General features: G+C 37.1%; 1 protein-coding gene across 16 annotated transcripts in view; it reads right to left on the bottom strand.

Moving 5' to 3' along the window:
- The window catches only part of ERC2 (ELKS/RAB6-interacting/CAST family member 2), a 414962-nt gene that overhangs the window by 279891 nt on the left and 109650 nt on the right, over positions 1-25421 (bottom strand). For all 16 annotated transcript variants that reach the window (XM_068201794.1, XM_068201809.1, XM_068201804.1 and 13 more), the window contains one exon: positions 8591-8758. In XM_068201794.1, coding sequence (XP_068057895.1) covers positions 8591-8758 — 168 coding nt within the window. The remainder of the gene's footprint in view (positions 1-8590; positions 8759-25421) is intronic.

Here is a 25421-nt window from a genome sequence, read left to right on the forward strand (position 1 = left end):
CATGGTGTACAGCCACTTTGGCATGGGGTTAAGCACAGAGCAATAACAGACTCTGTGCCTTTCTGGGGACATTAATGCAGATTTCTGCTGTCAAATTAAGGTATCTCTTAGGCAATAATTATAGTGGGCCTGATTTTTCTCCCTGATAAGTAAGGGGGGTTGCTGGCATACTCACCTTTAGCAAATTTACTGCACATTTATTCTTAAGTGAACGGTAAATAAGCCAAATATTTCTGTCATATAGGAAAGATTACATAATGTTATGCCATTTTTATTTTTTACTTTCCAAGAATTGCTTTACTCCCTTCTCTTTGTTTCACTTTGATCTTAGCACTGTGCCTGGCTGGGCGTTAAAAATTAAAGTCAGGTGTGTTAGAAGGAAGTGAATTAGATTCAGATTCCATTCTAAAGTTGGACTTATTCTACTCATATTCAAACATACCACTGCTGATTCTCCCACCAAGAAATACATACTGCTTGGCAACAAGAAAATTATCAAAGCAATCTGACCAAATTGGCACCTCTAGCTCCAGCCACATCTGGTAACAATAATATGAAGGGAGAAGTACGAAGATAACAATTCTCATTTATTGTTACCATTAAACTTATCTGCATGCTTACTCCTGTGTCTTTGAACTTTGTGATTTCGTAAAGCCAATACCAGCTCCACTCTAAGGTGAAGGGTGATGCTTTTCCAAACGTGATTAAATACCCAGTTTAGAGTCTCTAGTCCCAGAGTGCTCAGTGAGAGGAACAGCAGAGGAATACCACCAGGAAAGCACAACTGCCAACATCAAGGAGCTCCAGCAATGTCTAAATTAGGGTGGTTGATTCTATGCCAACAGAAGAGTAGAGTTTTAATAGACTAGAAAATTGTTAAAACCCAACTGCTAATGCATAACCCTACTTTTTATATTTAGTAGGAAAAGTTTCTTTTTCATTTCCAGATATAACAAACTTGGATATACATTAGGTAAAGCTGCAGATCAAGTGTAACTGCCTACCCCAGCAAGTAGGTGAACAAGGGCAGTGGGTTCTATCTATTTCAGGATTAGGCAAGGATGGTTTATCCTGGTTAATGCTATTCAGTCTCTATAGTGTTGAATATTTCGTACATGAGACTATAAAAAAAAATCTCAGATGAAATCATACATTAAATGTATCATTTCTGAATCACTTTAGATTTAAACCTGTCTTCTCATAATGCTGCATATAATTAACAAGCTGATTCATTTATTTTCCTAAGGAACATTTCATAAAATTATGATTTGAGATGTGCCTATCCCTCTGAATCCCCCTCATCAATGTCTGTGTCAGACACTGAAAGTGAGAAGCCACCCAACCTCCTTCCTCCCTGCCATAAATCATTCACCTGGAGCATGGACCTTGAAAGTTTCCAAGAAAAACATCAGCATGTAATAAGACATACAAGCCTTTTGGGTTTGTGCAATACTTTGTTCCACTCACTGCTTCTTGGGGGATCTGATTTTGTGTCATTTCAATGAGTTGTCAAAGATTCAGTGCTAAACTGCTGGCAGGTACAAAACCAGCTGAGTCTGTCATGTTGAGACGGTGGGGAAATAGCCAGGCTGCCACTCAAAGATGCAGTTCCAAGAGCAGGGAATTACATGAATACACCCTCAGTCAGCAGCTAAAACTTCTAAGAGAGTCATGACAGCAGGACACCTCCATGTAAAATTATTCTATTACACTTATAAAACTTTCCCTTATAATTTTTCATTCAAATTAGTAGACTTCTATTACATTTTCTGGAGAGAAATTTCATTTCTGCCAAGAAAAATATTTTTCTCCTAAATAATTCTGATTTTCCCTGATTCTTTTTTAGATATATAGGTAGCCATCAATTTCCCTAAATAATTCTTTTATGGACTACTAAACCTCCAAAATATGACAACTTCCCCTTGCCTTTTGCCCAGTCACACTACACATAACTGAACTCTTTCACACTTCAAAAGAAATTTCCCCCAACTCTATTAAAAAGAATATATTACTCTTCACACAGCTTAAAATTCCCAGCATGTGAGTTGGCTGTTTTCTCAGTGTGAATAAAACTTAATATCCTATTTAAAGGTAACTTTGTTAATTAGCATTGACATTTCAGAGCTGAAGGGCAGCTTCCTTCCCCCCCAGCAGCACTGGTGTCACACCAGCAGTGTGAAACCCTTATGTAAGTGCCTCATTAGGTTCAGTCCCACTTTGCAGATGACACACCGTGTCTGGGAGCTCTTGTGTATGCTATGAACAGCCTGAGGGTTCAACAACCCCATTCTCTTCATCTCTGAGGAATCCTCTCAAAACCAGCAAACATAACTTGATCTATGATAGCTGATTATTGCAGTGTAGACAATTGCAGTCAGTATTTCTTCTTACTTGAGAGTCCATGACTTACAATACACATGATATTCAAAAATTACCATGTTTACAGAACTGGCATTGCATAAAAGTTTTTAAATTTTGTAATCTCATGAAATTCTATTTGAGAATTTGGTGATTTTCTCCTACAGAGATAAGTGCTTATTTTCAAATAGGCCAGTAAGCAGAAGTGTGTAATCCATCTCTTCTCCTTTTGAAGTGTAGGCTTGAAAAAGAATAGCAGTAGCAAACAGGTCATGGAGAACAGAGGAGGGGAGAACAACAAAATTCTGGACTTCTAGCCTCAGTGGGTCCCAAATTCATTAGAAAGGACAATCCATTCAAGTAAAGGCTAGAAAATTTATAACAATCTTGAATTTCAATGTGCAAGGACCTACACTCATAACTATGATTTCAGACTGGGTGAACATTCAGGTTCGCTTCACTAACTGAATCTATATTGGGTCACATACTTCTAGTGGTCTTTTATAAACTGTAAAAACTTAGTAGCATAGTGTGTTACAATGAATGAGAAATTAAGCTAAAGAAAAATGAAAATGATCCCCACTTCTGATCTTAATGACATTGATCTCAGTGTCTCTGTGTACAGGTTGAGAGCATCCCAAAAGTTGCTCTGGTTAGGCTTAAGGGGGATTTGTGGTTACCCAAAAGTCCCAAAGTTGCATTTGATTGTGCAGAATCCTTGAGGACACATTTTTCTTATAATGTATTTGGATCAGTACCACCACCACCCTGGATGAACAATTGACTCTATTTAGTTCAATTTCACTTTCAGACTGTTCTGAAAAACATACCATGATTTGGCAAAGCTACAAGCCTTAGTAGCCAACAAAGCACAATTTTCTAATATTCAGTACACTGAACACTGTAGTCTTAAAATGGACATATACTATTAAAGATTCAATTTTTAAATAATACTAAAGTTAATAGTCACCATAGCAGTTTTGTAACATCAGAACTTTTATGCTACACCCGAAAGACTTCCTAATTTTATTTTTTTAACACTTAATTCTATGGTCAGAACATTGCTCTATTTTGCAGAAGAACTCATTCAGAATTTATCATCTGACTCCAGAAATACAATAGGTCTCTGATTTGTGATTGCCAAATGCCAGCTCACATAACAGCCTATTTACAGTATTCTGATAGAATTTGACACAGTTAATAAAAAATGTCCTTTGTCATGCCCTGACCCCTTCCTGAGAATATGAAAACATGCTCCCAGCTGATTAAACCGTGGAAAAAAAAATTCAAAGCCATCTTCTCTCTGCAACATGCTTGCTAGTTCTACTTGTAGCCTGCATCAAGCAATAATACTGGTGCAAATTTCTCAGCCCAAGAGCAGGACTCCTTTTTTCACAATAATCACTCCTAACCTGACCACATGTACATTTCCTCTTTTTGAGAAGACAGCCAACAGCAGTGCATCCAATTAATTGTGCAACACAATTTAACACAAACTGGACAATATCACCTAAATGCATAGTCCAGCCACTCCAGGTACAGATTGCAATTATTACTTGAGAACTAAGACTTTATGACATTTCCTACAAATGCTAATTAGCTGGTAGGTTAAGGCCCCTTAGTCATGTAGCACTTCATCAATCAAAAAGATTAAACTATTAAAGATGGAAACTGTAACATTTTACATGAAAAGTTATGTAGCAAGTCAAGGTAGAGTATTATATTAGCCCCCTTTAGCTGGTGTTCTTTTATGATAGTCCCCACAAAAGAATTTCCACAAGCTCTTGTCCTAATATGATCCAGGTCTACATCCTGTACACTGCTCTTGTCTCAACAGCTACTGTTTTCATCACTGAGACTCCTACTTCAGAGTACATAGCTGGAGTTTTTAAGTATCTGTAGATTCCTAGAGGACACAACACTCCACTTCCACCTACTGTACAAAAGGTGAAATTTGGGAGCAAAGAGGGACGTCATCCAGCTCAGCACTTTTGCCCTCCAGCCTACAACTCAGCCACATTCATAGAACTGGAACGTTCTGGTAAGAAATACTTAAAGATTTCTGAGGTCTGCCCCTCTGCATGCTAAACTGACAGATATGAGGTGTAAGACTAGCTTTGCCAGGTTAAACAAGGCTATTAAAACAGCATACCCAACTTTACTGGCACTAAAATGGAACAGTGGTGCCAAAGGTTCTAAAAAAAAGAAATATTAAGTAATATTGCACCTATGACATTGACATAAGTTTATTATTACTCCATGCCAATCTACCTTGATCCAAATCCTCTAAACACATGCTGCTCCAGTGCTGGGCCTCCCTTAAGCCTGCAAATCATACTGAATAGTGCAGCAGTTTTTCAATTTGGTCAAAACTTACACCCAAATCTCTGCACAGAAGGACAATGCACCATCAGATCCTTATCTAGCCCATAAATTTTTCTGCATCTTGTTACCCTGTGTTCATTCCTATGGCTTCCCATGGGCCTCACCACAGCTGTTTAGGGTTTGATTCTTCCACACCTTTGGTAGGGAGTGCTCAGCAGAACCCGTCCTTCCCTCCCAGTGTGACAGCTATCCAGAAAAGCGAAGGAACTGCTCCACTTTCCAAAGGGAGTTTTTCAGGGCTTGGTTTTATCTCCTTTGTAATATTTTTTCCATACAGCAGATAATGCATATAAGAGAAGGAATACAGATTAGAAAATGCATATTTCCAAGTTACATATTCCTTCCTACTCACTTTCAGGTTATTACTGACAGAAATATTTTTAGGCACTATACACAAATTCTTCCTTCTTCAGTTACTTGAATACAACCATTAAAACAAATGTTATTTTAGGCTGAGTGAGCTACTTCAGGCTGAGTGGAGAGAGATGTAGCCATCTATCTTGCATCAACAACCGAAGGCAGGAACACAACTGGTTATTCACAAGTCTCATATCAAAAGTAAACAAAAATACAGGGCTATAAAATTTGGTCCTAAGTAGAAAGAAGAAAATAAGGCAAGCATTAAAATTTTACAGTCAGAAGAATCTGATGTCCAGACAGAACCTGCAAAAAAGAACTAGAAGCACTTCCTTCATTTTCAGAAGGGCTTTCAGGAGAGTGAGCAGAACCAGAGCAGTCCTGGATGAGGGAGGGTATGTAAACACAGGGCAATCCACTGTGAGGCCCAGTCATTGTTCCACCTCCTGAGTGTCACTGAAATCCTGCTTTCCACTCCCTGAATTCTCCACATGTACTTGCACAATGAGAACAAGTTTCTAAATGCTCACAGACATGCCTAGCTGCCATCCCCAAATGAATTCAATACTGGAACATGTGACCAAAAGTTCAGATTATGAGCAAAAACTGGAGGAATCAAAAGTCACTTGCAATACAAAAATGAGTAAAAGATAAAGTGATAATTAGATTAAAATGAAGGATAAAATTACTGTAATTAGTATAGATTAAATACTTTTTCATAAAAATTTATTCTTAATGCTTGCAATTGGAAAGGCATGTTTTCAAAACTGGAAAGAAAACAGGTATATTAGACAATCTTTTTCTTAAGGCACAGCATCCACTATTACACTCTCTGAAAACCCCTGAAAAGGGCCTGTTCAAAAACACTGCAAAAACTAATATTATAGTGCTAGGAATTAGTACTACACATAGTCCAACATACTTCTGAAATAACACACGACCAGTCTGCCTGTGCTCCAAAAGGAGTTGTGCTCCCTTTGCCAGAACACGTGGACTGCCCAAGGTATGAATGCCCTGGGACACAACTTCATCTGGTGAGGGTAAAGTTATCTAGAAATGAAAAGCACTAGGGCCAGGAAAGCTTCTTGAAAAAAAAAAATAGACCCAGAACACCTTCCCTTCTGCATGCAAGTACTGTGAGCCAGAGATGAGATTTCATCTGCTGCCAAGGACACTGGAATGCTCAAGGATCCTAAACACGCGAAGTCATGATCTAACAAGCACTGCCAAAGTGAAGCTGAACACTTGGGTTAACCAGACAACTAGATTGGTTTGTTTTGGTTTTTTTTCCAGCTGAGTGTAAAAGCCTGGGTTTGCATTGGTGACATACAGCATTTTCTACTTCAGAACTGTACACCAGGCACATGAAAAGTAAATCCTGAAAGCATAATTTATAGGATCATGCTCTAGATTTACTTCAATGAGGGGTGAGCAGAGCAGGACAATATTTCAATCAAATTTCTCTTTAGTCAAATGATCTGTGAATGAATATTGGAAGAGAAACCCAAGTAAAATAAAGATCGCAATCTGAAAATGTGACCTAAGGATAATTTTAAAAATGCATTTTCTGAATACAACATTCTTCTCCTATAAACAAAATAATTGTATTATGACAATCTGGCATTAGTATTTTTGAGCATGCTAACACACACATTAAAAGAATATGGTTATAAAGAATGCTTCAGAGCAGCAAATCGACACAAAAGTATTATGTTTACAGCATAAAGGTTATTGCTTTTTATTAAAAATAATCATCAAAATTCATTCTTCTCTAAGTGAACCCAGTATTCAGCCCACTGCAGAAAAACTAAACTGCACAAGTCCCCGGATGAAAGGAAATAAAAACCTAAAATATAGGAAGTGCTACTTCCAGTTTTAAAAAGATCAGTTCAATACTAGCTCCAATCTTCCACCCAGCTGATTTATCTCTTTGTATACTAGAGCTCGCGAGGCTATGACATATTTTATTCCATGATCTAGTGAAGGGAGAGTGTAGTTTGAGAATGATGACGGCCATTAACAAGCAAGTGCAAAAGAGGCAAGACCATCTGCACACCCTAATAAAATGGCCATGATTTCTTAAAACAGGAAAAGTGTTATGCTGCATATTTCTGAGGACAAAGCCATGACAGATAGTGCTGATAGCTCTGTGAGAGTTACTCATCACAAAATTTTCATCACTGAATTCACACTCCTCTTACTGAACCATTTCCTCAAGACCTACGTACAAGAGAAATTGTAATTGTTGGGTTGTTCAGGGTTGGGTTTTTTTTAGAATGCAAACAATTAGAAAAGATGCATTCTATTCTTCAGAATGCTCAAGAATTGTCCAAAACTAGTTAGCATTCAGGATAAAAGCCTTGAAGTTTGCTTTCTTTTACATGATCAGCACAGATAACAAGGCAAATATTCAGAAATAGCACTAAAGTGGATGAGTACTTAGATTCCAGCTTTGATAGGCCTTACTTCCCAGGCCTGAAAAAGCAGCCCTCTCAGTTTTTGGAAAATAAGAACTTGGCTTTTTTAATTCAGTACTTAAGCAACTGCAGACAGAAGCACAACTAGACCATGTGAACCCTGTATGAATCCTGGAGGAAAACCACAGTAACATGAACTACCTACATAATAACAGAGTAAGGAGGAGCAGACATTCTTTGAGTGGCTGTAAAAGGAGGGGAGAATAGTAAAATATAGGTGATGCCAGAAACATTTCCTTCATTTCTCTGTATGCTCATAAGTGCAGCTCTATATGGTAAACAGTGACATACAGGACACAAACAGTACACGTCTGGGAGCATAAATATTTTGGTGAGTGTGAGAAAAAGGATTTGGAAATGAACACTCTACTACTGTATGCAGAACCTTTGCAAAGCTGCCTCTACAGGAAATTCCCTCCCCATTCCCCCAGGTGAAAACTGTAATGATTGAACCCAACTTCCAAAGAGAGCAAATTCATTAGTAATACTTGTGGAAAATTAGAAATAAGATAATTTGGCTGTTTGGAAGGAGCCTCCCTTCTTAATATCTTTAGACCATAAGGAAAGCAGATAACTGACTTAATTTAGGTTCTTTCTTCACTTCCCTTCTCTCCACCAAGAAAAGAAAGTCCTATAGGCTAAAAATGCAGTATCCCAATCCTTTGGCAGGCCCACACATTTTATTTACATTATTTGGAAAGAGTAGTAAACAGTGTTCATAAGGATACTGGAATCCCTTATGTTGAGGGATAAGAAGTTTTAACAGGATTTTTAGTACTTCACTTTAACTCCAATAATTATGTGACAACTGCAGCATCTAATGTTTTCCTGATATATAATACTATAAAAAAATGTACCCACAGATAAAAGCAAGGCATTTTATATTAGAAAATTTTACTAATACAGACTCTCTGCATCTTTTTAATATAATAATAGTAACACACTTTAAGAAACAGGAGTATTTCATTTAAATGTGCCTCAAAAGTTGTATAACATTTCATCAGTGATCTTACCTTTTTCTGAAGGACATTAATTTTTCTTTCTTTTACTTCCAACATGTCTTTCATATCTCGAATTTCTCCAGCAAGGGTTCCTTTCTCCTCTGTGAGGTCTTGAAGTTGTTTTGTTTTTTTATTCAGAAAGGTTTCTTTTTCTTCTAACCGTAACCGCAAGGCATCAACCTACAGTAAGTAAATCAAGCATATTTAGGGTTCAGTAGAGATCATTAGCATATTTTTTCTAATATTCTTTTATTCACATTTAAGAAATGTTTTATTTCTCTTCAATGTAAGTTTCCAAACTGAACTCTAAGACGTTGTTTTACTTGTCACACTTTTCTCCACTGTTTATTTCAAAAGTCACTTACCAAATGGATCTGACTACTTCTCTGCAGTAATCACAAATCCCCATCAAACAAAATAAGGGCTATTCAAGGATTTTCCTAAGCAAAATGCTCTGCATATATCACTGGTGGTTTGGTTTTTTTAAAAAATACTAAAAAGAAGAAAGAAAAAAAAAAACCAAAACCCAAAAGTGTCATGAAGACAGTGGAGGCATACCCACCACCAAAGAAAGCTCCAAGCATCTCTAGCTGTTTACTGTTCTACAGCACAACCTTTTATACTCTTCATCCCACATGCATGACACCTGTGTGCTCTCTGCTCCCTTTGGTGGTTGCTCAGAGCACCTGGGCACTCCATGGCTCATTGCTGTCAGTGCTGCTCACCTGCTTCTCACAGCTGGGCCCACTGGGGTTGAGGCTGGGCCAGCCCCACTCCCAATCACCACAGACTGTGCCTACAACACAAAAGAATTCCAACAGCCCAGAATGTGTAAGCACCCCTGATTTTCTCATTTCTTGCTGTGTAAATATGCAAATTTGTTATTCTCTTAATGCAATTCAAACAGCAATAAAATAGCAGAGATCTCAATTCATTAAAGAAAGAGACTATGTTTGGCTTTAACCATCATCACTACAAGAATCACACTGGATATGCATTGGTGCCTCCACGAACACCTCCACTGTTTACATGTTCTGGTTCAGAAAAGCAACTACAAATGAATTGCTGAGCAGCTCTCAGCATAAAATACTGGGGGGTGGGGAATATTTGGGAGTGAAGAACAGATTTCATCATATATGAAGTTTTTGAAAACCAAGGTTTTTTTTCACTGTGAGCTTCATATTATTGAAAGCTTATTTGTAAATAAAATAATGCAAGAAAACATATACCCACAAAATTTGGTCAGTGCTAACAAAAATCATGGGAAGTAGAGCACAAAGATAAAGGGAGTGTAATCATTTATTGTTACAGAGACAGGTTTCCTTGAACTGAGGCTTTTTCTGCACCTCTGAACCATGAGGTGTTCACATTAAGTGGACTCACAGGCTTTCTTTGGCTGCAAGGTTCACCACTGAGAAATCAAGGTTTGGACTGAAAATGTATGATGTGGCAATTTAGAATAATTCTCCATCTACAAGAGAACTGCAGGCAGTCAGGCAAGTGAGAAATATTAGATTCACTAATCCAAATTTCAAACATACAAATTTTAGAAAATAAAGAAAAAGAGTTTAAAGTTTGTATTTCCTAGAAATGCATAAGGTTAATTCACAGTAAAAAGTTAGATGGAAGAAACTGAAAGGGCATAAATGGAAGCTTAGCATTTTTTAATTCTGCAGATGGAACAGGCAGAAAGGGTCTCCTCTATTAAGCAATTTGTTCTCTAGTTAATCAGAATACTACCAAAGTGCAAAACAATCATTAAATCTATATTTATGTATATTCTGAGTTATGTAACACTAAATTTATTCAAAGCAAAAGTATTTTCAGTGTCACTTTAAAACTTGTTTTGGGACCAATTTAGATGATCTATTGGATCTCAAAATGCATGTTCTTCCTGCTTTTAAAATGGCTCATTGCCTTTCTATACACTGGAAAAAAGATTTATTTTCCACTAGATTTATTTTATTTTTAAGACTTTTTTTATAACATTACAGTAATAGGATCTCTCAGTTTGTAAGCAGTGTGCAGTAAGGGATTCAAAGATGACTTTTTCAGTTAGAAAACAAGAAATAATAGTAGCAGCAAGCTTTCAGACCTCTTTTTATAAACATAAAAGACCTCATCTGAATCTCATTGCCACATCTTCTTTATACTTAATCACTTCTTTGCTTCACGTCTGAAAGCAATCCCTGAAGTCAAATCACAGAAATCTGTTGGGCCTTTCAGCTGCAGCTGAGGAGCTCGTCAGGACCTTGGAGCAGCTCTCCAAAAGCAGCTCTCCCCGTCAGCCACTGCCAGGCTCATTTCCCAGCTGCCACCAGGCAGGAGCCTAAAGTTTCAAGTCAAGTGAGCTGGAGATTGGATCCTCAGACAAACAAAGCGCTGACACCATTCCCCTGTGGCTGGGATAACACAGCAGCTTCCACAGGTCTGATGCAGCTTGTCCTGCTTGGCTGAAGCCAGCAGTGTCTCAGTCAATAATCTTTTCTGCTCAGCCCATCCAGTCCCTGACCCAAGGCCCTAGAAGATAATTCTCACTCTTCTTCACAAATTTATTCCCACACACTTTGTCAGCATGGCTCTCTAGACTCGACTGAGGAATGGGGGGATTTTAGGCAATAAAACTTAGGAGCACAAGGAGGGTGGAGAGGATGAGCAAATGGCTCTGAATGCCCAGTGACAACCTGCTTGGGAAATGGGAGCAGAGCTCCTGTCCACTCCAGCTTCTCAAACTCAAATCCTGCTTTAGCTTCAAATAAAGCCTTTAAAGCATAACCAACATGCAGCTTCAATTGCACTGAAAAACAGCCAGAGAGCCTCAATCCTTTCAACCCCAATTCACACAAGGACAGTGCAAGAGATGGGAAGGAAAGAGCACAGCATATCCACCACAGCCTTAGGTGGCAGAAAAAAAAATCTGCCAAATACATATATAGTTTCTTACATCTCCTCATCTAGAGACTGATACAGCAGAGCACTTTAATTCAAAAATCCACCTGCACAATGAAGTATTTTGATGGAATAAGTATATCATTCCCCAACTAACATTCACAGCAAGGAGCTATTCTGAAAGGGGAGGCAGAACTCTGATCAGTGCCAGCCTGGGAGAGGGAATAGACAACTCATACTGTGTGTGGTCTTGGGTGTGCAGATTGATTTTCTATTCACAGGAGTGCCATGTGGAGGTTTAGGAGAATATTAGTTATGTCAGTCATTTTCTCCTTCCTAAAGTTGTCTTTCTGCCTGTAGTAACCACGAACCAAGACTTTTACATTTCTCATAACAAGAAACAAAACTACCTCAGGCTGAACTGCAGGCGACCTTTCACTATCTGTTCAGCCCTAAGCATGTATGACATCATCTCATAAGTCAAATAAGAACCTCCAGATGGCAGAAAACCAAAATGCTGTTAAATCAGGTCCTCATCTTGTGGACAACCAGAAGCAAAATATACTACTTCATTTTTGGCCAGATTAAATTTGCCAATATAAGAAATTGTCTCTTCCCTGAAAATGGTACTGTGAAACCATATCTCCCAAAAATAACACAGCAGTGAAGTACTCTAGATGGAGCATGCTAGCACACTATGAGCAATGTCTGCCATTTTGTTACTACCTCTTTTCCATCTAAGGCATTTTAAATATGATTTGAAAGGAAATTAAATTCAGGTCATTTTACAGCAACAGATATGTAGATATATATATTTGAAAGGATAAGGATTTCTCATACACAAAAGCCCTCTCTTTGGCTTTTCGCTCAACACTATCTAATTTTAAGAGTCCTTCACTTATTTTTTCCAAGCTCTTGCAGTATATTTACTAGTAAAACTTGGCAGTCTGAAGAATACCATAATTTTCAAGAAAAATAAAGCAAAACCAGATCTGATAGCTAACACATTAAGTATTTCAAAGACCTCTCCCCAAGTAAATTGCTTTTTAATTTTGTCTAACTTCTTTTTCCTCAGCAGCTACTTATTTCTACTATTTAATACAATAAACTCTGTCACTTGCTCTAGAAATATACAACACACTGTAAAAACTTTAGAATTGGGTTATGCTTTTGGAAAAAAAGAGTTCACCTAAGTGGCAAAAATTGCCAAATTCAAAGTTAAACTTTATTAATCTTCATGTCATCACCCACCACTCATAACCAGCTTCAGTAGTGATGTCTATTCCTTGAAGTTCCTTACTGTTAACTGTTTAACTTAGATGCCATATTACATATATCATTTATGAAAGTGGTTTAGTGCTAAGGAGCTCCACGAGGAAGTAAAATGTGAAGCAGCACTACTGTATTTCACTGTTAAAAATTATTTACTTTACCATCATAAATAGATACATTTAAAGCAAATGTTTGACTGTATTTTTTTAATAAACCTGAAGGTCCTGCTGAAGTCCTAAGTGTGCTGTAATACCACAGCTGGGGTAACTGGTGAAAAAACTGTAACCCACTGTTAATCCCCTCCTGAGCCAGCCCTGTTCCAGCACACACTGCAGCCAATATTCACCACTGCGCCCAAGAGCCCTGCTCCTCCCCTTCTGTACCATCATTCTCCCCCTTCCTCATCATCACTACAGGCTCCACAGCCCTGTAGACATTTTCTGGGCTATTATTTGCTCTTTTTGTCTTTTATGCAACCACCTTTTAAGAAAAATCTTCAGTTAATAAAAAATGCAAATTTCTATTAAAGATCTTATTGCCTGTGTTTATGAGCCCGCATATATCTTGGGAAAGTTCTAAGCTGTTACTATGAAAACCAATTTAAACCAAGAATAAAAGAGCTGTCACTCCGATTTTCCATACAGAACTACTGAATTATTAGTACAGACAGCATATTCTCATATGGGTCCTTTTGCAAATATGAGAACTGAACTACAAGTCTAGAAAGGATATCATGTGTCCCGATTGTACTCTCCAGAGCCATTTTAAAAAAGCCAAAAAAAACCCTATTCTAAAAAAAGAATATATAATGAAAACTACCTCTTCATCATATTTTTCCTTCATTTTTTAGTTTGATGTGATAAAGATTATCTTTTTCAAAGCAATAGCTGTACCTGGCAAGCCATACATTCATTTCTATCAAAAACATCTGATGTATGTAAAATTCAAGGCAGAAAAGGCAGGACATTTTGAAGCTGCAGACACCTGAATTTTGTACTCTGAATTTTGTACACTGAATTTTGAAGCTTGTCCTTGTGGAACATCACATGCCACAAGGAATTCTGATCAGTGTACCTTATCAATGCAGCCAACTGCCTACCAGCTGGTTTATTCTAATTTAGATCTTGCATATCCTTACCACTAAAATTAAGTGCTTTAAAGCAACTAGTCCAAAGTTCAGAACTGAATATTCAGTATAGTTCCAGCAAATTTTGGAAAACACATGGGACCTGTAACTCATGTGCTAATACTTACAGTTTTTGTTAATAAAACTTCCAGCACTACCCTTACCTCACTGAATTTACCTCACTGATTTTTATGCTCACTATAAAACTATAGCTATCATAATACTTTTGAATTACTGCAAAAGGAGGTCAGTCATTCCAGATTCAATGTTATTTAGTAACATAATGATAGTTATAAATTCCAAATACTTAAAACCAATTTACAAAACTACCAATCTTGGAAGCTTTTAACTTTTTTAATTTCTGTCTTCAATAATATTCAAATGTTATTGTACTGTAACAGATTAATAGAAAGTTAATTAGAAAGCCATGGCATTCTTTTTTAAAGTCAAGCCACTGTGTTTAACTGCTTCATGAAAAAAAAAAGGGTAGAATTCCATGAAAGAATCATCAGTAAAGATCCATTAATTTTAAATATGGCAAAAATAGAGTTTTTACATTAATTGCTTTTCTGTTTAGCTTTTTTTACTAGTAGGATTCAGTAATTAAAAATAGTTGACATAGCAATGAACGTGTGATTTTCAAAAAGCACATTTATGTTTGTAACCTACTCAGAAGAAAGCAGGTGCCTGTAGGTAAAATCTCTCTCCAGCAAGCTAAGAGCTGTGCTATGGCTTCTAGGGACAAGCCGTGTCCTCAACCTCTCTCTCAGTTTCACATCTTTTCAGTGACACATCTCACAGAGGAGAATCTCATGATTCATCCTGTTCTGAAACTGGAGCACCTGTTGTGTCACCTACTTCACTATCAGACATTTCTACAGCTGCAGGTCCAGCTGGAATCAGCTCAACTACAGACTTATCTTCCAGAATCTACAGCCAGCTCACAGTGTGACATAAAACAGCTTGGCTATTACTTTTCATTTATTCATAAGAACATGGCAAACAGAGAAGAAGGTTAAAATAATACACTAAACATATATTGCTTATTTTAAATACAACACAGCATTTTCTCCATGAAATATGCCATTTTGACTCTTGTATCTCTCCTGCTCACATTCTTCCAGAAACCAGGTTACAGCCTTTTCTTTGAAAACTGCTGCATTTTTCACAAGAGGGAATAAGCTTCAAATACCTGTAATCCCTCCCATTAAAAATTCACCTCCAAAAGTTTCCAAATACAGAAGCTGAGAGTGAAGTCGTCTCTCTCTCAAGAGGCCAGGTTCCATAATCTCCTGGACAACAGGAAACATCAGCTGGTTTGATAAGGACCTTGAGTACCAAGAAGAGTTACAGGTCTGCTTCCTTCCATGACATGTCCTCAAGCCAAACCTTCAGTCTTCTGGGCACCTCCAAAACTCAGAACTTTCCCACTGCAAGACATTTGAGCCATGCAAGGCAAGGCAACCCTCTTGCTTATTTCCCCTGTATATGTGAGCAAGATGAAATTCAGGGATATTCTGAGCCCCATTTAAGAAATTCCTCTGTGAAATAATGTATCACATCTATTAATTTATGTATTAAAATGACAAGGCTTGATATTTTTTTAATACAAAGTACCTCAACCAAAAAGCAGACTGTGCTCCTACTGAAACAAAAGTGCAACTGTTCTGGCTATCCTAGACACTGCAAAAATATTTCCTTCTTTATGATGGAAACAGAATTCCAAACTAGTTTCCAGAGATTGTGCTGGCCTGTGATAAGAATTCCAGACAAGGAAAGGCTACTGAGATCATGAGAGGCTCCTGTCAAAAGACTGAAAGGACTGTTTCAGATTCCAAACTGGTAACTCCTGACTTATCTCACCTTTGCAGTAACATTTTTTAGGGATTTTAGGTAGAACTGGAGAAGGCATTTTATTCTAAAGAACTTCAATAATCATAGGAATGATAGACCTTCACCTCATATTTTAAATGTTTGTACAGTTTAAGGCAAGTAATGAGACCCAAACAATACTGTAAAACAGTGTGTGAGATTGGAACTAAGGAAATAAAAATAACAATTTCATTATTTTCATAAATACAGTGATATCAGTAGAGGTTAAATGGTAAATTAAATATAAAAAGTTATGTGAGAATGAAATCAGACAAATTTCAGTTGCAGGCTTCCTAACTTTCTAACAGAGATTACCTTGCCAAATATTTTTACTGAATCCAGTCTGCCAGATCATCTAGCAGCAAGTCAGAGCCATGACAAGATCTGATCTTGCAATTATTTATTATTCATCTGGAAGCTATAGGTTTACTAGTTTACCACAATTATATTACATCTGGGACAAAGTTCCTCAGGACAGAATAGCATCTGCATGAGCAAGATAAAGCAAAACTGGTAAGTGCTGCCTTCCTCACAGCCTTGACACTAAACAAGCCATGTAAAGTCAGATATGAAAACAATCCCTATCACAGAAATGGTCTTACACTGTCAGATACGTAAGGGATGCTTTCAGGAAAAGAATCAGCAGTGAAATGATTCTCAAAAACTACTTTCAGAGAAAGAGCCATGCAGCCTCCAAGAACCAAGAGTGGCAGCCAAGACCTGGGGACTAAATTAATTGAGTGTCCTCAACTGAGCTGAACACAGGCCAACTCTGGCTCTTCACAACAAAGTCTTCAACCCACAGGTCTCTCAACTAATTTCCAAGACCCTCTAAGTCCTTCAAAGGAGCTTTTTTTTTTTTATCTACTTGATTCAATGTACTATCTGCTGAAAGGAAAAATATGCTGGAGAAATAAAACTATAACTTTATATCATAATGAAGAAACAATCAGTGGGGAAGTGAGGGATCTATTTAGCTACAAGAAAACAACATTTTGTTAACACATTTGAAAAGTGTTTTTTATGCAAGAAGTCAGAGGAACACCATGCCACAAAGGCACAAAAAAGTAAATAGTTGGATGCAGTGTAGAATCAGGACAGCAGGAAATTTAAGGAATTTCTGGAAAGACCTTTAGGAGCAATATCTCTTCCAAAAATTCCCAAGGAAACATCCATAGTCCCATAATGACAGTTGTCCCACTGAAACTTGTGACGTATTCAAGTTTTCTGATAAAAAATAAAGAGCTGCTATTATAATTTAGAATAGCAGGTTGGAAGGGAACCTGCAATATGATGTGCAGCATCTAGAGAGACCAACTTCTGTTAGTATTATTATTAAGATTAAAAAATCTCATCAATGCCCCTAGGAAGGTACTCCTGCTCAGGTATACTGTGAAAAGTTTCCCATAGTCACAAGCTTGAAGCAAAATTTCAGCTGAACAAAAAAAAAAAAAATAAAAAAAAAAAAAAAAAAAAAATACACAACAAAAAAAAAACCACAACAACAACAAAAAAAGACATTCCAAATTCCAAATAATTTCTTTTAGAATCAAACCTCGTGTTCTCAAAAAAGTACATGTGAGAAAAACATGAAAAAATACTCATGTAAAGACAAACAGATTCAATTTTTAAGGGGACAGGAGAAAGAAACCTCTACATATTTTTGTGCATAAAACAAACTCAAATTGTTGAAACGACAGAGTATGACATCTAAACAATACTAAATTGTCATATAACATTTAAGCTACAAGATGTTGAGCATAAACTGACAATTCTACCTTGGAAAAAAACAAGATTGTTTTTTTAAGTATTTTAGAGTCCAGTCAGATTACCTCATGTAAACAATCAAAGTTGTTTAAAAACTTTTTCATCCTTGAATTGGAAATTACTATTCCTTAGCCAATATATCATAGCTGAAAGAAAGAAGAATGCCACCAGTTCACAACAGTGATAAGCAAAATGAATTGGCTGCAATGATTCGTGCAAATGAAACCACAATGCAATGATAGATTCGAGCCTTTTTAGCATCATAAGAAGGTTATTTTATTTTCCTCATCATCCATTCCCCTAACCTTCATCTTCTTCTCTGCTATCTTGAATTCATCTTTCTTGAACCTGGTTGACAGCATTCCAGACGAGATCTCAGAGAGTACATAAAAATATTCCCCAATTTCTGTAACTAATCTCTCTCGATACATCCCAGTATCAGATTTTCTACAGCCACATTTTATTGGGGACTAACAGCAATCCCCTAACACACTATTATATACCTTTACCTAAACCTTTATACTAAAAGTTCTGGTTTTTTGTCCAGAGAGGCATAATCCTGCATTTTGTACTACCCTAGCTGATCCATTTTTCTCACTTCAGAATTCAGGATCATCACCAGGGACTCCAATCTCTGTGTCTCCAGGTGTGTGCTTCCAAATTCTGGCAAGCTGAGCAATGTCAATATGAAATAAGCCTCATTGCAGTATCAGGTCTTGAGATGTTTCACCAATACTTCTCCCCACCTGGTTTTTCCTCTCCCTGCTATCTCCACTGCTCCTCTGTTAGCCAATATTTCACCACTTCTACCACTCTTGGACTGAAGCATGTCCCACTTTAAACACCTAAATATGGTACAGCATGGAAAGCCCTCCTAACATTCCGCTAAATTATGCATTATGTGTATTTGTTGTTTAAAGATTAGTAGTCTTATCAAAAAAAAATATACTGCTTTAGCCTAATTTAGCCAAATTCATAACAAAAATGGATGCACAGTGGGTCTCTAAAACTGAAAAGGTATTTTCCTACACCAGAGAAATAACGTTTATAGCAAATCCAAATGGGAATAATCAGAATATGTTTTTACTTTAGACATAAATGGGTTTTTAGTATTTATTCAAGCTTGCTATTCTGTCTAGGAATGGGAGTGGTAAAATTCAGTTCTAAATCCTATGTTACCAATGAAGTTGCAAACTTTGGATAGTGTTCCAAAAATATCACCAGAATTCCTGTTTTTTCAATTGATTCTTTTCAAAAGACTCCTCTTGAAAATTTCTGGACTTGAAAGTGTGTCTTGAAAATACTTCTAGGATTGAATCTTCTAGGATTTCAACCCTTTCAACAAAGGTTATCCTTAAGTATAAAGATACAAACAATGGTGGAAATTATTTTCCTAACATGCTACAGAAAATATGGAAGAAAAATTAATTTTTTTTAAAAATTTACTATTTAATCATGCATAATATTCTTTTTGTGTATACAGTAGATACATTTTGAGTTTATTCTTTTCAGTCTAAATATAAGTAGTACATATAAGTATACATATATATAATATATTCATATTCATGTATAAATAAATATTACTGCTAAAAAAATCAGTGTATAAATAATTTAACACAGAAGGAGAGGCTACATGAAATCAGATGTACTAGTCATAGGAATGAAACCTGAGTATGAAGATTCATTCCTAAATCTCTGACAGCTGACATTAACATGGAGCCTAATAAATCTGCCCTTTAAGAAAATTCTAAAAGTAAATAAATAAATAAAGTACTATTCCTCATCTGTTTTTCTTTTCCTGGAAAGCATTCTGAAAGTAATCTTTTTCCCAGACATGGATAATTTTGCACATGGGTGAAATTCTGCTCCTTTTTTCAATCTCCTCAAAAGATTGAGAAAACAAAGATACATTTCAAGAAACAGGACAATGCCAGGACACAGAAGGAATCTTAATGTAAAGTTTAGCATAGATTAACTACATAAGATCCTGCACTGCACTATGCAAAGTTAATTGTATTTATCAACATATAAGAGTATCACAATACCATCTCTCAAGTGGAAGCAAAGCAAAAAAACAAAACCAAAACCAACCCCCCAGAAAAACCTCACCTTTCAAACAAGTAAGTTATAAAAGACATGTGAAAGAAGTCCTAATACTTCTTTCTGCAGCTGCCAAGCTGTCTTAAAGAATTTAGTTTCCAAGTATCCCTTTAGTAAGGATGTTTTCTAAGAAGTGAAGAGCAGTGGGCTAGCAAATAACAGCAACTATGTAAAATCTAATTAATTTATTAAATTTACATCTATTTAATATTGCATTACTAAAAACATTTTTTGAATACATAGGTGTATTAGCCTCTTTGATTTCTACCTCTACAAAAAACAGGGGAGTTTATGCCTATCATTCCTGAAAATTAAATTCAGGACAGCAAAGTCAGCCTTTGTTCTTCATGCATGTGTTATACCCCCAGTAATATCTCACCATGCTGGCTGTAAACCTGTGCAGATGCAATTAAGTGCCTCTGTAACTGAAACTTTCTAAACCTTTGTATTATTTATGCAAGAAGAAATATAACCTCCTGCCCTCGTTCATCTCTGTACTGGACTGCAAGACCTAACACAGAACTGAAAAAATTCTTTGGTGAATTATAAATATAGATACAATTTTGAATGTCAACCAAGTATAAAATTGATATCACAGGGATAAAATAAAGCAGTCTCTGCACTTCCTTGTGATTTCTTTACATATATGTACAAATTTATAAATTTTATCTACACACATGTATAAATATTTAATTTCTTCAGCAAGTGAAATTATACCATTAAGTATGCTCTTAACTGGATGGTTTTCCATTTTTTACATCTTAATTCCAAGTACCTTTCTAAAGATCTAAATTGGCGTCATTATCTTAGGAACATGTAAGACTAAATGAATCTAGGAATAATAAAAGGCATTGACCTTAACAGGCCTCTTGCACCAAAAACATTTAAAAATGTACAAAAGACTTCAGGTAATCCCACTCTTTAACATAACCTATTATTTCACATATGAGTAAGAGCTCTTTTTTTCCATGCTAGAAAAATCATTAAGCCACTGAAAAAGAGGACACTGAAACAAAGGCAGGTTCATGAGTTTGCAGGTACAGTTCTACAAAAAGGAAAATGTGTATCATATATCAAACCTCACTGTACAGAACACAGCCATTAAATAATAGCAGAAGCCTTTCCCTGGTCAAGTTTTCAACACTGGGTTGCAACCCTCAACGCTGGTATAAAACGTTCCTGTCTTATTTAGAAAGAATTTTATTCAGGATTTCTCTCAAGCATGACACTGGTTGCGAGAGCAAGTCAGAAAATTGTACATCACACAAAATTTCCAGTCTCTCTTTTAGCTTTTAATGGCAGGTGCCTGATTATGACACTACAACAAGTATCTTTGAAGTGTTTAACTTACTAACACAATTAAAGGAAAAGAAAAAAAAAATCCTAAATACGCAATTCATAAAGCAGCATATTTTCCTTAATTAATTTTCTCAATATTTACAATATATTTACTAATTCTCTGTAACTGGATATATTCTGGATCCATTCTCAGAGAATCTGTGTAGAATAAACATTTGAAACATCTTAAAGACTAACTAAAACCATCTTTCTACTACACTGCAAGGCAAATGATTTTTGGATGTTTTGCATTTTTATGCTAAATAGTGCAGCTGCAATTGATAAAAACCAATCAAGCTAATTTAAGTCAATCATGTCCAGGAGGTTCTCATCACTTGGGTAGAAATGCTCTCACACTCACTCTAAGACTTTACCACAGCAAGTACCTCCTCCACACTCAAATTTTGATACCTTAGAGTCCCCTCTGCATCTTATGCAAGAAAAGAAAACACAATTCTTATGGAATAAGCATATTTATAGTTTTACACTACAAACTGAACTTCTATGTTTCATCTGAATAGCAACTTAGGTTGTTAGTACAAGTTAAGCACAAATATGACTCATCCCACTGCAGCACCACTGTACCTTCAGTGCACATCACGGCACAAGGTCAAAGGCAAAGTAAACTTCTAGCACTGAAAATGCACAACTGTTACCCTCTAATACATAATCTGGATCACATTACTGAGATCATATGTTTTGAATTTATTTTTTTGATTTATCAATATGGCACATCACAGCTGCCATCCTGAGTTCTCTCTCAGCTGCTGCATTTGACATTTTAAATGATGATAGTTTATATTTTTAAATTTTGCACTATTGCCACTACATTTTAAACCTATGAAATGATAACAACCATGCAAGAACTCTTTCCTAGATGGGTAAAATCCAGCGTTACAGATCTAAAGTCTGTGTTTGATTCTTATCCATTTGGCCAATCCCAATGTGCATGTGACTGCAGACAGTTTTCAGCCAGCTCAAAAATAAAGAAATAAATAAAGAGAGGCCCTGAACTCCAAAGTATGCCATGTCCTTATTCCTGTTCCCTTTGAGATGATTATGGGGTTCATGGCAGTAACTGGAGATGGAAGCAGAGAATCACATCAGCCTGCCCTGGCTCTCTTTCTGCTCCAGGAAGAGGTGGAACCAGGAGACAGCAGATGCTATCAGATTGACATAAACTGCTGCCACAGCTTCTTTGCATGTTCTTTTTGAGGAGCTGCTCACCAAAACCATTTGTTCACTGTTCCAACAGAAGCAAATGAGGAAAATACAACAACATCAAGAAAATCCATCTACCAGTAATCCTGCAACTGACCAAGATGGGGCTTGAAAAACACATCCTCATCTTCCAATCATAAAAACTACATCTATCTTTGTGGAGAAACATAAGATTATATTTGTCCTACAGTTGTCACAGGGATTTTTGCTTGATAGGAAAAGTTCTTTTTTATTGACAGAGTACTAGGTCATGGTATTTTTTAATACACTGAACTTTTAAATACCACATCAAATATTAAGATAAGCTTTTCATCAAACTGTTTATCTTAGAACAGTAAGTGGATAATAGTTCTTGGACTTATTTATGACTAATAATCACTATTGGAATTAATAACACATTGCCACTCCAAAGTCATGTTCTAGAAGTGCTTCTTTTTGTTATGCATCAGAACATAAAATGCTTCACAATAGCTAAGCCAGCAGGAAACAAAGCCAGCTAACTGGAACAGGCAGCACATGCCTTGGGGATGTGGAGCCAGTCTCTGGAACACACTCAGAGCTCAGTTTAGACTTGGTATATCTCCAGCTGAAGGTCCCACCTGGATGGTTGGGAACTGACACACAGAATGTACCTGCAGAGGCTGAGCACCAGGTCTGTGCACCATGACAAAAATGCCACAGCAAGATCTCAGCGCTGTCCTCAATTATTACTGAGTGGAAGGACATGAGAGGGCAGGGCCAGACTCTTCTCAAGGGAGCACTAGGCAGGGATTAGACAAGTGGAACATGGAAATTCCACCTTGACATAGGGAAAACATACCTTTGGTTTGGTTTTTGTTTTGGTTTTTTTTTTTTTTTTTTTTAATCACAAGCTTGGTCAACTACTGAAGCAGGTGTCACAATAGGTTATGGAAAATCCGTCCCTGAGGTATCCAAAACTGTGCTGGATGCCATCCTGAGAAACCTGCAGTAACTAAAACCTACTTAGATCAGAAGCTTGGGCTACACAACCTCTAACCAGGCCTGACATCACCCTGTGAAGCATCCAGAGCCCAATCCTCCCTGAGGATTTCCTCATAGGCACACAGCAACTGGGTGGATTGAGATGAAATGCACACAGAAGAGAGAGTTAGAAGGTCCCAGAACTGCAGCTATCCTGTAATTTTGTTCATAAGGTAAGTGGTGAGGATTTATTGCATACCTGAGGTTTTACCATCCTTAACACAATGAAGTTGAACAAAGATGATCTCTCAAGGCTTCTACTTGCCTAAAAACCATTAGAACCACTACGGAAAGGATTATTGAAAAAGTGAGTTTGCCAGTAACTGCAAAAGATTAATACTATAATAAAAATGCTTAAGAATTTTCCAATGAACATAAACAGAGGGAAACAGATTTCAAATCAAACTATCAGCAACCCACCAAAAATACAGCTTTTCTTCTGGAGAATTTACCCAGAAATTTCATAAATCCACACCAGTTACTACAAATCACTTTCTTGTCTGTCATGTATCTGAAAATGGCTTCCATGATTATTCCTTCTTCATTATGACCTTTCCAGGGATCAGTGTAATCAATGTAGTTCCCTGGATCCTCCTTCTTGCCTTTTGTAAGACATTGGCTTTCTCCCAGTTCTCAGAAATTCCCAATTCCCTCCACTTTCCAAGGGTAACTGACACAATGCCATCAGCCCTTGCAGGTGCATTCCAGCAAGGCCAAGGGACTTGTATGTGTCTGGTTTCTTTAAATATCCCCTGAGCCGATCCTCCTCCATCAAGGATAAGTTTACCTGGCACTGGACTTCTGTAGTGGTTTCAGAGACCTGGGATTGCTGAAGGTTGGTCTTTCCAGTAGTGGTCAAGGTGAAAAAAGCACTCAGTACCTGGACTGTCTCCATCTCCTTTAGGATCAGATCTCCCCTCCCATTCATCAATAACCTCATATTTTCCTTAGTCTGCTGTTATTGCTGTGCCTGTAGAAACCTTTCTTGTTCTTTCTATCTCTTATTACATTCAGGTCCAGATGGGCTTTGTCTTTCTTAACCCTAAACCTGATTCTCAGAGAGGGTCTCCCTGTTCCTCCCAGACACTTGTGCCTGCTCCCACCTGCTGTGTCACTCGTTTTCATTTAGCTTCATAATTAGAGAGGTACAAAAGCTGATTTTGATTATACAAAATTGATCATTTATAAAAATGCATGGTAGCAAAACATTCTCCTCTAGTTTGAACAATTCCTGAAAGTATTATTTGTCCAGGAAAAACATACATCATTTAAGCTTATCCTCTCACTAGTTATGTGGACAGCGTGCTTCACACTTGTGAAGATAACACAAAGCAGAGTGGAGCCTGCTGCCAGACTGCTGGAACACCGAATCACACTGGAAGGGAAAAAGGTAACAGAGGCCACTGGCACCTCAGTGCAGAGAGGCCTGGACTTGTGTTTGGCTCAGAAGCCAACTCAGCTGCAGGGCTGGCCACAGCCATGAGCCACCAATGCACACGAGTCTGGGTCAAGTCTGGCAAAGATTTCCTGCCTGATTTAAGATGAGCTCATTTGGTCCAATGGAACTTTTCCAAGGAATGGAGGGCAGGTTGACCACACATGTGCCTGTCTTTATTTGTGGCCTGACACTTGGCTGGATAAACTTCATTATGTTTTTGGTTATGCTTAAGAAAAGTACTGTCAATTGTTTCCAATCTGTTGCAAACATAAACCTCCAAGCTGTATTAAATATGTACTATTGTATTTACCACAATGTTGTGAAATCATGCATAAAATCCTAAAATGGGATAAAATAAAGGGAACGTGTCTTCCCCTCCTCCCCTTCCCACCAACTTCTGGCAACATTTCAAAATAAACAAGGAACCAGACCAATGCTGCTATTGAAAGGTCAACCAGCACCTGAGTCAAAGGAAGATAAAACTGGCCTGAAACAAAAATAAACATATTATTTAGTAAGAGGAAACCAATTTTCTCTTATATCACATATGTACAAAGATTAAACAGCTCCACAATGAAATATCTTAGTAATTACCTGTGCCTATTAAGCAAGAAAATTGAATTCTTTTGGCTGAAAGAGTGAAATTAAATTTAAATTTGACTAAAAAAATAAATCAATAGTAAAAGAAAAGTTTACTTTATTGTAACTCAAATTATGTGGAACTGACTAGGTATTGAGGAGAATTAAGATTTCCATCTTTTATTCCCACACATTCTCACCTCAGGAACCTTATCACTCCTGACATAAAGCAGAGAAAT

The sequence above is a fragment of the Anomalospiza imberbis genome, chromosome 11, assembly GCF_031753505.1.
Source record: "Anomalospiza imberbis isolate Cuckoo-Finch-1a 21T00152 chromosome 11, ASM3175350v1, whole genome shotgun sequence".
NCBI classification, from domain to species: Eukaryota; Metazoa; Chordata; class Aves; order Passeriformes; family Viduidae; genus Anomalospiza; species Anomalospiza imberbis.